Here is a 13705-nt window from a genome sequence, read left to right on the forward strand (position 1 = left end):
CGGAAAACCAAATTAGGAAGAGTACTTTAGGCAGGAAAAATGGCAATACTTTACTATAAAAGTGAAAGCTGTAGATTTTACTGATAAACAGACTTCGCTGTGGTTACTTGCAACCAGTTAGCAAGTTGCAGTAGATTTGGCCCTAAAATAAGAGAAGGTTATTGGTAGAAGGATACTTTTGCAGAGATAAGAACTATTGATTCAATTGAAAAAGAAATATTAACCTTTGTTGAAACTGAAGAGGACACCCTAGAAACCCAAGTATGCAACAACTCAGGATCAGCTCCATCTGATTTTATTTGTAAGACTAAATTGTACCCAGCAGGAAAAAGAAAATATGCCAAAAAAGTAACAAAAAAGAAACACTGAGTGGTTTTTCATTAAATTAAGATTCCGTGGGAAAAACCTATTTTTGATCTCTACAAATACACCAAGGCCTGCTCTTCCATTTGCATTTATGCTATTTTATGGGTATGTCCCTTTAAAGGCCAATAAAAACTAAGCATCTAGATCCCTTGAGCACTGGTAAAAAAACAAAAAAAAACAACCCCCAAACCCTGTTTGCAATATTTTAAAAATAAACCCATTGACTTGTTTATGTAGTACAAAATCCCATAAATTATTTTCTCTGCCATTGGCTAGTACTTTCTTAGCTAGATTTAAGAGTTTTCTTTATGGGTTTTGGTTTGAGTGATCTTGCACTAAGAGGTGGCAAATTAAAATAAAATCTACAAATCTGCTGCTTGTCCCCACTTCAGATGAATGGTCCATGGGGCTGAAATATTTGTGTAATTCATTATTAGGAAAGTAACACGCATAGAATTTTTAAGCAATTAAAAATGTCTCTGGGTTACAATTCTTGAAATTACACACACAAAGAAAGAGGCAACATTATTCTGCTGTTAGGGAGTCACAGAAAGTTTTCCTTTCTTTTAATTTAGTTAACAATCTTGATAGTGAAGTATACGGTTTAGTCATGTGAGGACGTTTCCAAATGAGTGCTAGCTTTTAACTGACCTACTTTTGGCTAGTGACTTTCCCTTGTACCTTACTTTTTGTCATTGAATAATACTGATGTATTAAACTGTGTGCTTCAAGGGCATTGTAAAACTGCATGTAGGGGCAGGACTGAACTGTGAAAGTGAGAATTACTGTATTAGATCAGATCCAATTAAAATGTGACAAGCGCAGCAGGAGAAATTGGAAATAGGGTTTATCTTTCATGTAATGTAAGAAGTCCCTATATTGGTTAGAAACAAAGTAAGTGTGAAACAGATTCTCCACCCTTTCTCATCCTTCTCCAGAAATTAATATATCTATTGACATTTATATTAGAAAGAATAAGCCCCAGAGTTTTAACCTCTCATATTCAAGAATATTATGGCAATGGCATGTGGATGGAAAGTTTGGCAGCCTTACAAAGCTGTCCATTATCCAAGCACAAATCAAATTCCAAATCAAAATATTTGCAATTGAGAGAAGTATCTGAAATTTTAGCTTTATATAAAACTATAGTGTGTAATTAAAGAAAGGTTTACAGTTCTGCAAGTCCTCTTGGATTTCACAGTTAGGCATTTCTGGGTCTATCCCAAAAGAGAGGGAGAGACAGAAAAAAAGATGTTAATAAAATCAGACTTTTTTTCAAGCTTTGTAGTTCCCTCTCATAACAGTCTCTTTGTCAAACTGTCTTTGATCTAAGGTAGAAGAACCATGGATTGGCTTCCAACATCATTGCAATCCTTATATAACATTTTTGTATAACATTTATTAGCTGTTCTTGTACAGAGCAGAACTGTAAACGTAAATGAATGCAAATATCTGTGTATAGCCTTCCTTAATCCCTCTGGCTCATAACATGTATTGTTGATCAGCACTTGATAGGGAATAGCAGTGGAAGGTGCCATGGACAGCAACACTGTGCTTTCTAAGAGTGTTATCTTTAGAAACAATTGTATCTGATTGGCTGACTAAGTTATTCCCTACAATCGGTTCTATACTTGGTTCACTGGTGTTTCCTTGTTTGGCTGTAATGTGATTATTTTTGCACTCACCATCAAATCTACTCTAGGGTTTCAGGAAATCTGGGCAGATCTGGGGGGAAATTGGAAAAGCAAAAGGTGGCCAGAGACCCTGGCATTTGGTTTCCCCACCCATCAGCTTTACACATATCGGTGATTGTGTTCAGATGTAAAAATCATTGTTGGTTTCCATTAACAATTTCTACTCTTCCATCTCTGCTCTGTCTAGGTTAAAATGATGATACTATCACTGACTTCTCTCCCAGACGGGACGAAAACAATACTTATAGAGGGAGAAAGTGTGTGTGTGTGTGTGTGTGTGCGCACGCGCAGTAGGGGTAGGAGGAACTGATGGGTGCAGGGAATTGTCAGTGTGTACACTAAGCACAGAGTGAAGGAGCAAAAGAGGATGCAACCCTTTAGGGCCTGGGAGGAGAATTTTATGAAGTGTTGATATTGTTTCCTGTAGGAGTTTTAGAAGAACAGTGTATATTTGTAAAACGTTAAAAATCCCTCCCACCCCCCAACCTGGAGAAAGTAATGGTCATAAGAGTGAGAACTGAAGAACTATTTATGCTATCGGAGATATATACACACTTTGAAAATATATATACTTTGGTTGCATCTGTTTTCTCAAACATGATTTACATTCCCTTTGTACTGAATCCCAATGGGGTATATGGATTTTTATAAAGGGGCATTTTAGCCTCATATTTCTCTTATTTGGGTGGCATTTATTGAAAGAAAGTTTAGAAATATTTCTTCTGTCCTGTGGAGCAAATGGTATTCAGCTGTCTATTCAATGAAAACTCAGAACCAGATCCCAAGGTAAAACAATGGCATTTAAGAACTTCATGTGGATTGAGAACAATCACCAAAATTCCTTTAAAAGTTTTTTGATGTCCTGGGCCTGATTTAGGAGTGTCTGTTTCATGAAGCTTTAAAGAGGTCTTTGGCATGGACTGGCACATTAGCTGGGCTCATGTGCTTCATTTCTTTGGAGAACAATGGAAAGCTAGCTTAGGGGTGTGTGTATGTGTGTGTGAAGAGATGGGTTCAGTGTCCCTGCTGCTTCTCTCCCCACTATCTACTTAGTTCAGCTACAGGTAGGACTTAGTGACTTTATCACAGATATACCACTAAACATGGTTTAGACTTCAAAACAGATACAAAAATGCATTCAAATCCTAATTTTATTAAGCGGCAGATGAATAGCTTTGTCTTTCAAACTGCTCTTTGTACAACAGTTGCATTTGAAAGACGGGCTATAAAAAGTTAAAAATTAAGGGTTATTTTCCACTGATTAAATGTATCTGTGTCCTGTATCTTTCCATCTCAATTCCCTCGTTAATAGTAGGAAGCCTAGAAAACCTAAATTAATCAGTTTACAGAATGGACTACCTTTCATTTTTATCTTGCAGAGGCAAATGTGAAAGAAAATGCTGTGAAATACATGGACATGCTGGAGGACAAGCTTCACAGGTAATGATAGCATGGTGGAAGCCTTTAAGATTCTTAAAATTTTCTGCAGAAATGTAAATGTTGCTCTAGGGCATATTTTGGAACTTGATCAAGAAATAGGGGAAAGCCAGACCTCAGAAAGGAGTCTTCTAAAGCAAAGGGGTTTTTTTTTTGGTTTTTTTTTTATTCTTTCATTCTGCAACCCCTAAATATGCACCAAAATGTTATTTTAAAATAGATCTGCAGTCTTAGAAGTCCTATAAGTGTTTGCATTCTGGGTCAGATCATGGCTGTAGTGCAGCTGTCTTGCCACCAGTCTGCCAGTACAAAGTGCTCATACTGAGTAGGTCTAGGCAGCAGAGGAATCTTTCTGTGCCACTGGAGAATTCCCTGACAAGTCCCAGTCTCTCGCACAGAAGATTTGGCAAAAGAAAAGGGGATATGGCCAAAAGAGCACTGCATCTGCTTCACAAGGCTTCTAGAATGACCTTAAGGCTTCTTTAATTTATGTTGGAGACCAGTCCCTACTTCAGCAGCTCTGCATTGTGTGGAGAAAGGATAGCAAGAATAGCGAGCTTAAAATAGCAGGTACTTCCCAACCATACCTGTACAAAGCACAACTTAGCTCTGGTATAGAAACTTGTTCCCCTGAATTTTGGACACTCTCCAAATAATTAAAGACCCACTTACATTTGAGTAGTTCTGAAAAATACAATGAGCTATTCCTTTGCTTTTTGTCCCAGGAACAAATAGAAATCAAGACAACCCTATAACTGTTAAATATTTAATTTCTCCCCAGAAAACACATTTTTATGGACAACTTCAAGGATTAATAGTTAATCCTCTTGCCATGTGACCAGCTCTGGTACCTGTTGGATTGCCTCTCCAAGGCTTATCAGTTGGTGCTGTGTTGCTTTGTAATGGAATCATGTTAAAATAGACTGTGTTTTACAGAGGTACTTACATTTTTTAAAGGTTTTTAAAAGCTAGAGTCTGGACTCCTGGTTTGTGTAAAGAGCATCTCCTTCTGTACTGCTGAACAGGTATTGACAATGTCCTTCTCTCTCTAGTGTTTACTGCAATTAGAGAGAGGATTTCAGAGATGTTTTGGGCATGTTTAAAATTCCTTTTTTAATTAACATCTTATATTTACTATGTCATAGCTAATAAATAAAAGTCAAAATCATAGTGCAAAACTGCTTCTTAATTTTTCATCGGGATTACACATTCTGAAAAATATATGGTGTAGCAGCCTATATACTTGGTTTTGTGGCTTTATATTGAAACAGCTAACCGTCCCTTCCCCCCATAACTGAGGTCACATTCTCTTAAACAGATAAACACACAAGGAAATTCTATATAGTAATATCATTTGAGTGTTTTTCATAGGGATCATTAAGAAAATGGACAGCCTTCTGCTAGCTTTGCAATGGGCTTTTCAAACAAAGCATGATAAGGTGACCCAAATTAAAATCTGCAACTTTCTTTTTTTAAATTAATATTTTAATCCAAGAAAAAAAAGTGATGTGTTTTTATATATATATATATATATATATATATATATTATCTACTGTTAGTAGTCTGTAAAATTGTGCATGGCTCCCACCTATCCTCCCACCCATGTCTGAGAGTGTGTTGGATTTAGAGATACTATCATGCAATGATCATCCTATTTCTGTGTCTGGCAGGGTGCCCTTAGGGGTGCCGTGACCTCCCATAGCGCCCCTACCTACCGTGCCAAATATGGTTTAAATGCACCCTCTTTATCTCGCCTGCCACATCTTTGATGTTGATATGTTCAAGGAAGACTGCCTTTCTACCCTTTTTGGCACGACCTGGATGTATCTTGGCTTGGTCTAACCGCCCGGTACACTCTGACCTTTGGGGCTGCACGTGAGTCCCACCGTCGCCTGTGCCCGTAGGGGTCCTCGGACTCATCCCCTTGCCCTCCTGTCTCGAACTCACAGGTGCCCCCTTGCTTCCCTTGTGGCCCTTGCTGCACAGGGCCTGTCATGCATGCTCTCACCCACACCAGGGCCTTGCCTCTGTATCGCTGCCCTGCACTGGGCCTCGCAGCTCTCGCCGTCCATGCCGGGCCTGTCTCCCCCCGCGGGCCTGTGCCTCGCGCTCCCCGCCCCCAACCGGGGCCTGTGCCTTGCGCTACCCGCAAATTAGGGCTCAGGCAGCCTTGGCTTTACCTGGCCCCCAGACTGCCTTGGGTCCTATGCCCACTGGGCTCCTCACAACGGGGCTCAGGTGGCCTCAGCCTTACCTGGCCCCAGACCCGCCTTCTCGGGTCTTATGCCCCATTGGGGCTTCTTGCTTGCACCCACACTGGGGCCGGGGTCGGGACACCCCAAAATGCAGCACCACTCTCCGATGCTAGGAACCCCCCCCACTACTGGGGAGCTCCTATGAGGCCTCGCCCGGTCCTCCGGTGTAATACAACAACAAAACCAAAAACTCCCACTCCTGGGTTCCAACATAAATTTCAAGGCAACCTGGCTATCCTTCACGTATCCCTGTCAGGGATGGGTTCTCTCCACCCTGTATCATCATGCCAACTCTGCTCAAGCCATCCGGCTTCCTTACTATGTCCGCCCTGCTTGCTCCAGCAGAGCTCCCACTTCTTAGGCAGCCAGAGGGGAACTGCCCTCTGGCCTCAACCTGGCTTGTTTATAAAGGCCAGGCCTTGCCCCCTTCTGGTCAGGTGACCAGACTGGTTGTCATGGCGACCCACACCTGTGCTGCCCTGGTGATGGGCAGCTGAGCCCATTTTACTACTTGTCAGTAGCAGGCACCTTAGTGCCCTGCTACACTATGCAATGTCAAAGCATTGAAAGCTAAACTGTCCTATGGCTCTGTAATCTATTCTGGAAGCCAACACTGATCAGCATGGCTGAACGTTTCAAATTCTCCCAGATTTAAGCAACATAGTAGGTTGTATTTCAACATGTTGAAACTTTACTTAGAGATAGCATTGTTAGTGCCATATTTAAATTAATATGTCTTTTGAAACTCCACTATAGTTAATTATTTTTCAGGATTGCCTATCTTTTCAGGTTTTACTGAGAACTTAAATACTTGTAGGTGAAGTTCTACATTACTGTGGTCCATATTAATATGTTAATATTGTACCTTTGACCTTTCCACCAGGGATGCAAAAGGTTAAAGGATTAATTGTTTAACCAATAAGTGCAGTGATAACCAGTTAGCTTACCAGTTATCCTTTGACTTGAGATGGGCACAGTTTAGCAGGGAAGGAGGGAAGGGAAGCTGCATGGTGCACTGGTAGGAATCAGAAGGCAGCAGGGCAGGTTGGAGGGGAAGGAGGGAGGGGCTAGGGAGACTAGTACTCATAGCGTAGGGGTGGGCTAGATCCGGTCTACAAGGCCATTCTATCTGGCCCACGGGGCCCCTAAAAAATATAGAAAATTAATATTTCACTCTTCGGTGAGCTCAAGCACAAAAAGGAAGCTTACAAGACATGGAAGCTGGGACAAAAGACTAGGGAGGAGTATAAGAGTACTAGCTGAAACCCACAAAACATTTGTGATTTAATTTTTTATTGAAAAAGTATTTCTTTAAATACAGGATTTTTAGTTATCCTTTGACCGAATACTTTAACCGAATACTTTAATGGAATCAAAACTTCACACTGCTGAAAAGGCTGCATGTGTAAACACAGGTGTAGGAATATAAATACAAATTTTGTCAAAAATCTGACCCTGTGACTTGTTCATAGTCATAGAATAAGAGGGCCCTTGTATATGTGACATGGGGTGGTGGAAGGCCAGGCATGCTGAGGGAAGCTTGGGCTTGACTGGCTTCCAGTGCTCCATGCACCATCCCCACCACCTTTTCCGGCTGCCAGCACACTCAGCCACCCTTCTGTTACCTTCTTGAGGCAGCCACCCCATTCCCACGCAGTCCCAGCTGGCAGGAAGGTGGTGGGGAGGGCATACGGAGCTCTGAAAGCCTGCCAAGCCTCAACTTCCCCAAGCACACCCAGGTTTCCAGTGCCCCATGCACTGTTGGATCCAGTGGGTGCTGCCTGCAAGCTGGGGCTGCACCTGCACAGGTAGCAGCCGGCTTGGGTGGCCCTGGGGGCACTGCCACCATGCACTGTCCCAGCACCCCCCACTACAGCTCGGGGGCTGCACGACTCAGTAGTAGCTTCCATGGGAAGGCTTCACCAGGTGGGGGGAAGAATGCCAAGGGGCCTGATTTTTAATTTTCTCCCAGAGCCTACCTGCATCTCCCACAGTCAGGGAATGAGCTGCCAGTGGGTTGCTCAGTCCCTGAGCTGTGGGGGACCCTGGTGCTTCCCTCTGCGGTGGTGGCACCCCCTGGGCAGCACCCACCCACCCAATGGCACCCTGCCTGGGTGGTCCCAGGGGTGCTGCCACTGTGGACGGAAGCACTGGTGCCCTCCATAGCTCAAGGACTGCCAGGAGCTTGGCCCCCGGCTGCTTATTCCGTCTGTCCAGAGCACTCTGGCTGTTTCAGTAAGCATTGTGTTTGGCTGCCGAGGCAACCAACTGGAGTGCTCTGGACACACAGAATAAGCCTATTATTATTATTATTATTATTATTATTATTATTATTATTATTATTACAGTAAAAGCTCTGTTATCCAGCATCCCCCAGGAATGACAGATGCCAGTTAATCAAATATTCCGGTTAATCAAATGTGCACCGTTTGGTGCGCTCCCTGGCATCAGTGTGCCAGGGGACAGGGAAGGGGGCCCCACACAGGCTGCTTTTTCCTGTGCAGGCTGCTTTGCCCTGAGCTATGGGTTAAAAAAGTGGCAAAGAAAAACTTAGTTCACGGTCGCAAAACAGGAAGTCCCCTGGAAGCAGTACCTCCAGCTTTGCTTTTGTTGCATTGCTCGGATGCCGGTTAACACAGCTTTTACTGTATTATATATTGCTTGGGCATGCAGGGGTGAAATCAGGAAGGCCAAAGTGCAATTGGAGTTGCAGTTAGCAAGGGACATGAAGGGATTCTACAAGTCTGTTAGCAGCAAGAGGAGGGTCAGGGAAAATGTGGGTACCTTACTGAATGGGGGAGGCAACCTAATAACATGATGTAGAAAAGGCTGAAGTACTCTATGCCTTTTATACTTTGGTCTTTGCAGGCAAGTTCAGCTCCCAGACTACTCCACTGGGCAGCATAGTTTGGGGAGAAGGTGAGCAGCCCTTCATGGTGAAAGAATAGGTTAGGGACTATTTAGAAAAGTTAGATGTCTGCAAGTTCAGGGGGCTGGATGGAATGCAGCCCAGGGTGTGGTGGGAATTACTGGTATGATTGCACAGCCACTGGACATAATCTTTGAAAATACATAGCAAGTGGGGGCGGTCCTGGATGATTGGAAAAGGGAAATATACTGCTCATCTTTAAGGAAGGGAAGGATCTAGACCAGACCAGTCAACCTCACCTCAGTCCCCAGAAAAATCATGGAGCAGGTCCTCAAGGAATTCATTTCTAAGCACTTGGAGGAGAACAAGGTGATCAGGAACAGCCAGCATAGATTCACCAAGGACAAGTCATGCTTGACCAGCCTGACTGCCTTCTGTGATGAGATGACTAACTCCCTGGATCTAGGGAAAGCAGTGGATGTGATATACCTTGACTTTAGCAAGGCTTTTGATATGGTGTCCCACAACTTTCTTGCAAGCAAGCTAAGGAAGTTTGGATGAAAGCTGGCTGGATCATCGGACTCAATGGGTAGTGATCAATGGCTCAGTATCTAGCTGGCAGCCAGTCTCAACTGGACTGCCCCAGGGGTCAGTCTTGGGCCTGGTTTTGTTCAGTATCTTTATTAACAATCTGGAAGATGGGATAGAGTGCACCCTCAGCTAGTTCGCAGATTATACCAAGCTGCGGGGAGTAGCAGATATGCTGGAGGGGAGGGCTAGGATTTAGAATGACCTAGACAAATTGGAGGGTTGGGATAAAAGAAATCTCATGAGACTGAACAAGGACAAGTGAAAGTCCTGCACTTAGGATGGAAGAATCCCATGCACTGCTACAGCTTGGGGACTATCTGGCTAAATAAGAGCTCTGCAGAAAAGGAACTGGGGGTTATAGTGGACAATAAGACAGTTATGAGTCAACAGTGTGTCCTTGTTCCCAAGAAAGCTAACAGCATAATGGACTGCATTATTAGAAGCATTGCTAGCAGATCGAGGGAAGTAATTTTCCCCCTGTAGTAGGCACTGGTTAGGCCACATCTGGAGTACTGTGTCCAGTTTTGGCCCCTCCACTACAGAAAGAATGTGGACAAGTTGGAGAGTGTCCAGTGGAGGGCGAGAAAATGGTTAGGGAGCTGGGGCACATGACTTCTGAAGAGAGGCTGAGGAAACTGGGCTCATTTAATCTGCAGAAGAGAAAACTGAAAGGGGATTTAATAGCAGCCTTTGATTACTTGAAGGGGGTTCCAAAGAGGATGGAGCTAGACTGTTCTCAGTGCTGGCAGATAACAGAACAAAGAGCAATGGTCTTAAGTTGCAGCAAGGGAAGTTTAAGTTGGATATTATGAGAAACTGTTTTATTAGGAGGGTAGTAAAGCACTGGAACAGGTTACCCAGAGAAGTTGTGGAATCTCCATCCTTGGAGGTTTTTAAGACCTGGGTAGACAAAGCTTTGGCTGGAATTTATCTTGTTGGGGCTGGTTTTGCTTTGAGCAGGGAGTTGGACTAGATGCAGCTCCAGCATTCACAGCAGGGGAAGCCTGGAGAAGCCCCACACTGGAGCCTGCTGCCTCCTGGACTCCCTGCTGTGCAGATCCCTGCACTCTGCTGAGAGTGGAGGAAGCCCTGCCACCTGCTTCCCCACAGAGTCCAGGGCAGGACTTCCCTACTGTGAGTGTGGAGCCCCTGCAATAGAAACAGCTGAGCAGGCTGCATAGGGGAGGCCCCTTGCCCCCAGCACAGCACTGGCTGCCTCTATCACAGAGCCTGTGCATTGCACACCTGCAGCTCCCCACTCACAGTGAGGAAGCCCTGTGCTGGACTCCATGAGGAAGCAGGGGACAAGGCTCCCTCCACTCCTGGCAGAGTGCAGGGACCTGCGCAGAAGGGAGTGGTGGAAGCAGAAGGCTCCAGTGCAGGGCTTCCCTTGCTGTGAGTGGTGGAGCTGCACTCGTGCAATGCCAAGCCCCAGTGATGGGCAGGCTCCACTCCCTCCTCCCGCGCAGCGCTGGCTGGAGCTGTGCCTGCTCTGGGCATGAGCACCCCGACCTCCCCACCTGCTGCTGCTGCATGCTATGGGGGGAGCCTGTATCCCCCAGCCTCCCCCACATACCCACACCCTGCCCCCACAACCCCCATCAACATATACATACACCCCAACATACCCTATGCCCCCTTACACAGCCACACCCTTTCACAACCCCCACTCATACTCCCAAAAAAAACACACACACTATAAAAGTGACACTTTATTTTTGAGTTACTATGCAGTCCCTTCTATCTACAGTACACAATCACAAGTCATGCATGTGATAGTGTATGATTCATGTTACCTCTTTAGCCTGTGCACAGAGGAGGGGTTAAGTGCCAAGGCTGGCTACGGGCGAGACAAGTGGACCTTTAGCATCAGCAGTCTTGAATGATTTTGACCTATCAGCAGAGGTGAGATGTCAAGTTAATCTTTCCTCCTGGGTGTTGACCAAAAGAGAGAGCAGACTGAAAAAAGCAGGCTGGCAAGTCTAGGGCCAAAGAGTCTTTGATCTGGAAAGCTGGAGAAGACTAGACAGGAACAACTAAATATCTTTGGAGGTGTTCAGGGCTGTGTAATCTAGCTTGGGGACAGAAGGACTGTTTCCTCTTTTTGGAGGGGACAGAGAACCTCTGGCTGGCTGGGCTTTATCCCAATACATACCTTTACTGAAGAGACTGGCTGCTGTGCTGCTTGGAACTGTGGGTTACACTAAGTAACCCCAAGAGGACAAAACATCCCTCCCAGGAGTGGAACTTGAGTCAGGGACACAGAAAACCAGGAAGGGTGAGGACCTCCAAGGCGGGGATCTCAGAGTGGGAAGGAGCTTGGCCTCCCCGCTTGCTCTAGAAGCCAAACCTGGGCTGGCTTCAAAGGGTACTCTGAGAGCAGACAAGGCTCAAGTGGTCCCAACCAAGTAGCCCCCTGGAGGGCGCTCCATGAAACCTTCATGCTATGTGGAAGAACTATTGGAAAGTTATTCTTTTAAACATTTTTATTAATGAAAAAATAATGAAGAGCATTAAGACTGTAAATTAAGAAATAAAAAAAGTTAAAGACCTGTCTGGGCTTTCCCCACTCCCCCTTCCCCTTTTCCTTTTTTCTGTTGTGTTTTTCCCCCCAGGGACTGAGTCTTTGCAGTACATTTTGTTTAATGTTTCTGTTGAAAAAAAATATTTGGAGCATTTTTAATGATTTTATCCTCTTATGGATATGTAATGACTTTAACACCTGTCTACAAAGTTTATTGTTCCTTCCTTTCTTCATTTTCAGACAGTTTGATAGAATGGTTAAGTCAACAAATTTTTCTCCACCTCTACAGAAAAATAGTATCATACAAATTTTTAAGTAAAAAAATGTATACATTTAATGGGGCAATATCATCTCATAAAATGGTAAGCACCTACTAAGCTTGACTAGGTATGTAAAGCCCTTTGCATTATAAATCATTTTAAATCATGTTTATTATTTATTTATTATTTCTGAGAACTGCTGAGTTAACAGCTTTTGGGAAACATATCCTCTGAAAAGATATAAAAGAGTCAATGGCCCTGCTGGCTTCATTCACATAACTTCATCAATGTATTTCAGCCCATCTCTGGGTTTCATACAGTATACAGGCCTTGGCCACTCTGCTATGACTGAAGGAAGGGTGCCATTGGTAATACTTATGGTTGGTTTTGACACACAGATTGCTAATTACATAATTACTTGGTATATGATGCACACACATCAGTGAGTCAATATGACCTATGTGTCACAGCCAGGTTATGGGAATGTGTAATATGTACTTGTACATATCTATATGATTTAACATACCAACGATAAAGAAAATATACATTTGATTTAAATTAACTCATCACTTCTGTGTTTTCAATTTTTAAAAATTATATAAAGAGTTCTCCAAAGCAGTTTGATTCTCATGTTAATCAGAGCTGGCTGAGCATCTTTATATGAGGTTGTCTTTCATGCACTCTTGTTCTCTTGGAGAAAATTGGTTTCATGGTTTTACTACTTTCCATTCCTCCGGGAGTATCTATTATGGACAATTTAAATAAGAGTCTTGTAGTATCCACATCATTCAAGATGTCTGTAATCATAGCCTTAATGATCCAACTCTTTGAAGAACTAGAAAGTACAGCTATGAATAGGCATAAGTCACATGCCTGTTTGTGGGGGGGAAAAAAGTCTGTCTGAGACTCAGGATCCAAAATAGAAAAGAAGTTATACACACTGCAGTAGAGCTATTAAGATTTGGGCCAACATTTGCAAACCTGGATGCCTAAATTTAGTCTCATAAATCAATAGTTAGACAGCTAAATAAAAGTGGCCTGGATTTGAAAGGTACAGAGCATCCATAAAACACTTTGGAATCAATGGAAACTAATTTTGAAAATCATGTCACTTTATTCAGGTTCTCAGGCATAGGACTAAAACTCTAGACATCCAGGTTTGCAAATTTTTGCCATTTTTTAAAGCATTCAGAAAGAATCCCCTCTCTTTACATAGCTAAGAGACCTAAAATGTTTATTACCACACACAGCCTTGATTACCTCTAAGTAGTTACGTTTGCTGGATTGTATATCCCATGGACTGAAGCCATGAAAAGGAAGTATTAGAGCTCCTGTCTCATCTCCATTTCACACACTGATTCTCTTTATTGGAGTATGGCTACTAAGTAAACAAACTGTGTGAACTTAAAGCATGTTTGTTACTGTCCAGTAACTGCCCATGTGCATGCTCTTACTCTATTCTAAAGGCAAGTAAACCATATCACTAACCGGGCATGTCTACATGTGCAGTTAGTGCACACGAACAAACTCTGGAGATTATTGCCCAGAATTTTTTTTGCTCCTGGTCACACCATTTGAATGTGAGCCCAGGAGCAATTGCCTACAGAGCAATCAGCTCTGCAGTTTATTCATGTGCAACTCTGTGAGCCAGGTTGGAGCAGCCTTAGCTGGCAGGAGGCCTAGGGGGTCAGTCTGCCAGCCCAGGGCTG

General features: G+C 43.5%; 1 protein-coding gene across 4 annotated transcripts in view; it reads left to right on the top strand.

Moving 5' to 3' along the window:
* The window catches only part of DISC1 (DISC1 scaffold protein), a 392283-nt gene that overhangs the window by 303638 nt on the left and 74940 nt on the right, over positions 1–13705 (top strand). For 3 of the 4 annotated variants that reach the window (XM_090044055.1, XM_090044071.1, XM_090044063.1), the window contains one exon: positions 3440–3500. In XM_090044055.1, coding sequence (XP_089900181.1) covers positions 3440–3500 — 61 coding nt within the window. Of the gene's footprint in view, positions 1–3439; positions 3501–4278; positions 4454–13705 lie in introns of those variants that run through there. The other variant, XM_090044079.1, reaches the window with a different exon arrangement.

The sequence above is a fragment of the Crocodylus siamensis genome, chromosome 1 (genome assembly GCF_052110815.1).
Source record: "Crocodylus siamensis isolate JL-2025a chromosome 1, ASM5211081v1, whole genome shotgun sequence".
In the NCBI taxonomy this organism is placed as follows: Eukaryota; Metazoa; Chordata; order Crocodylia; family Crocodylidae; genus Crocodylus; species Crocodylus siamensis.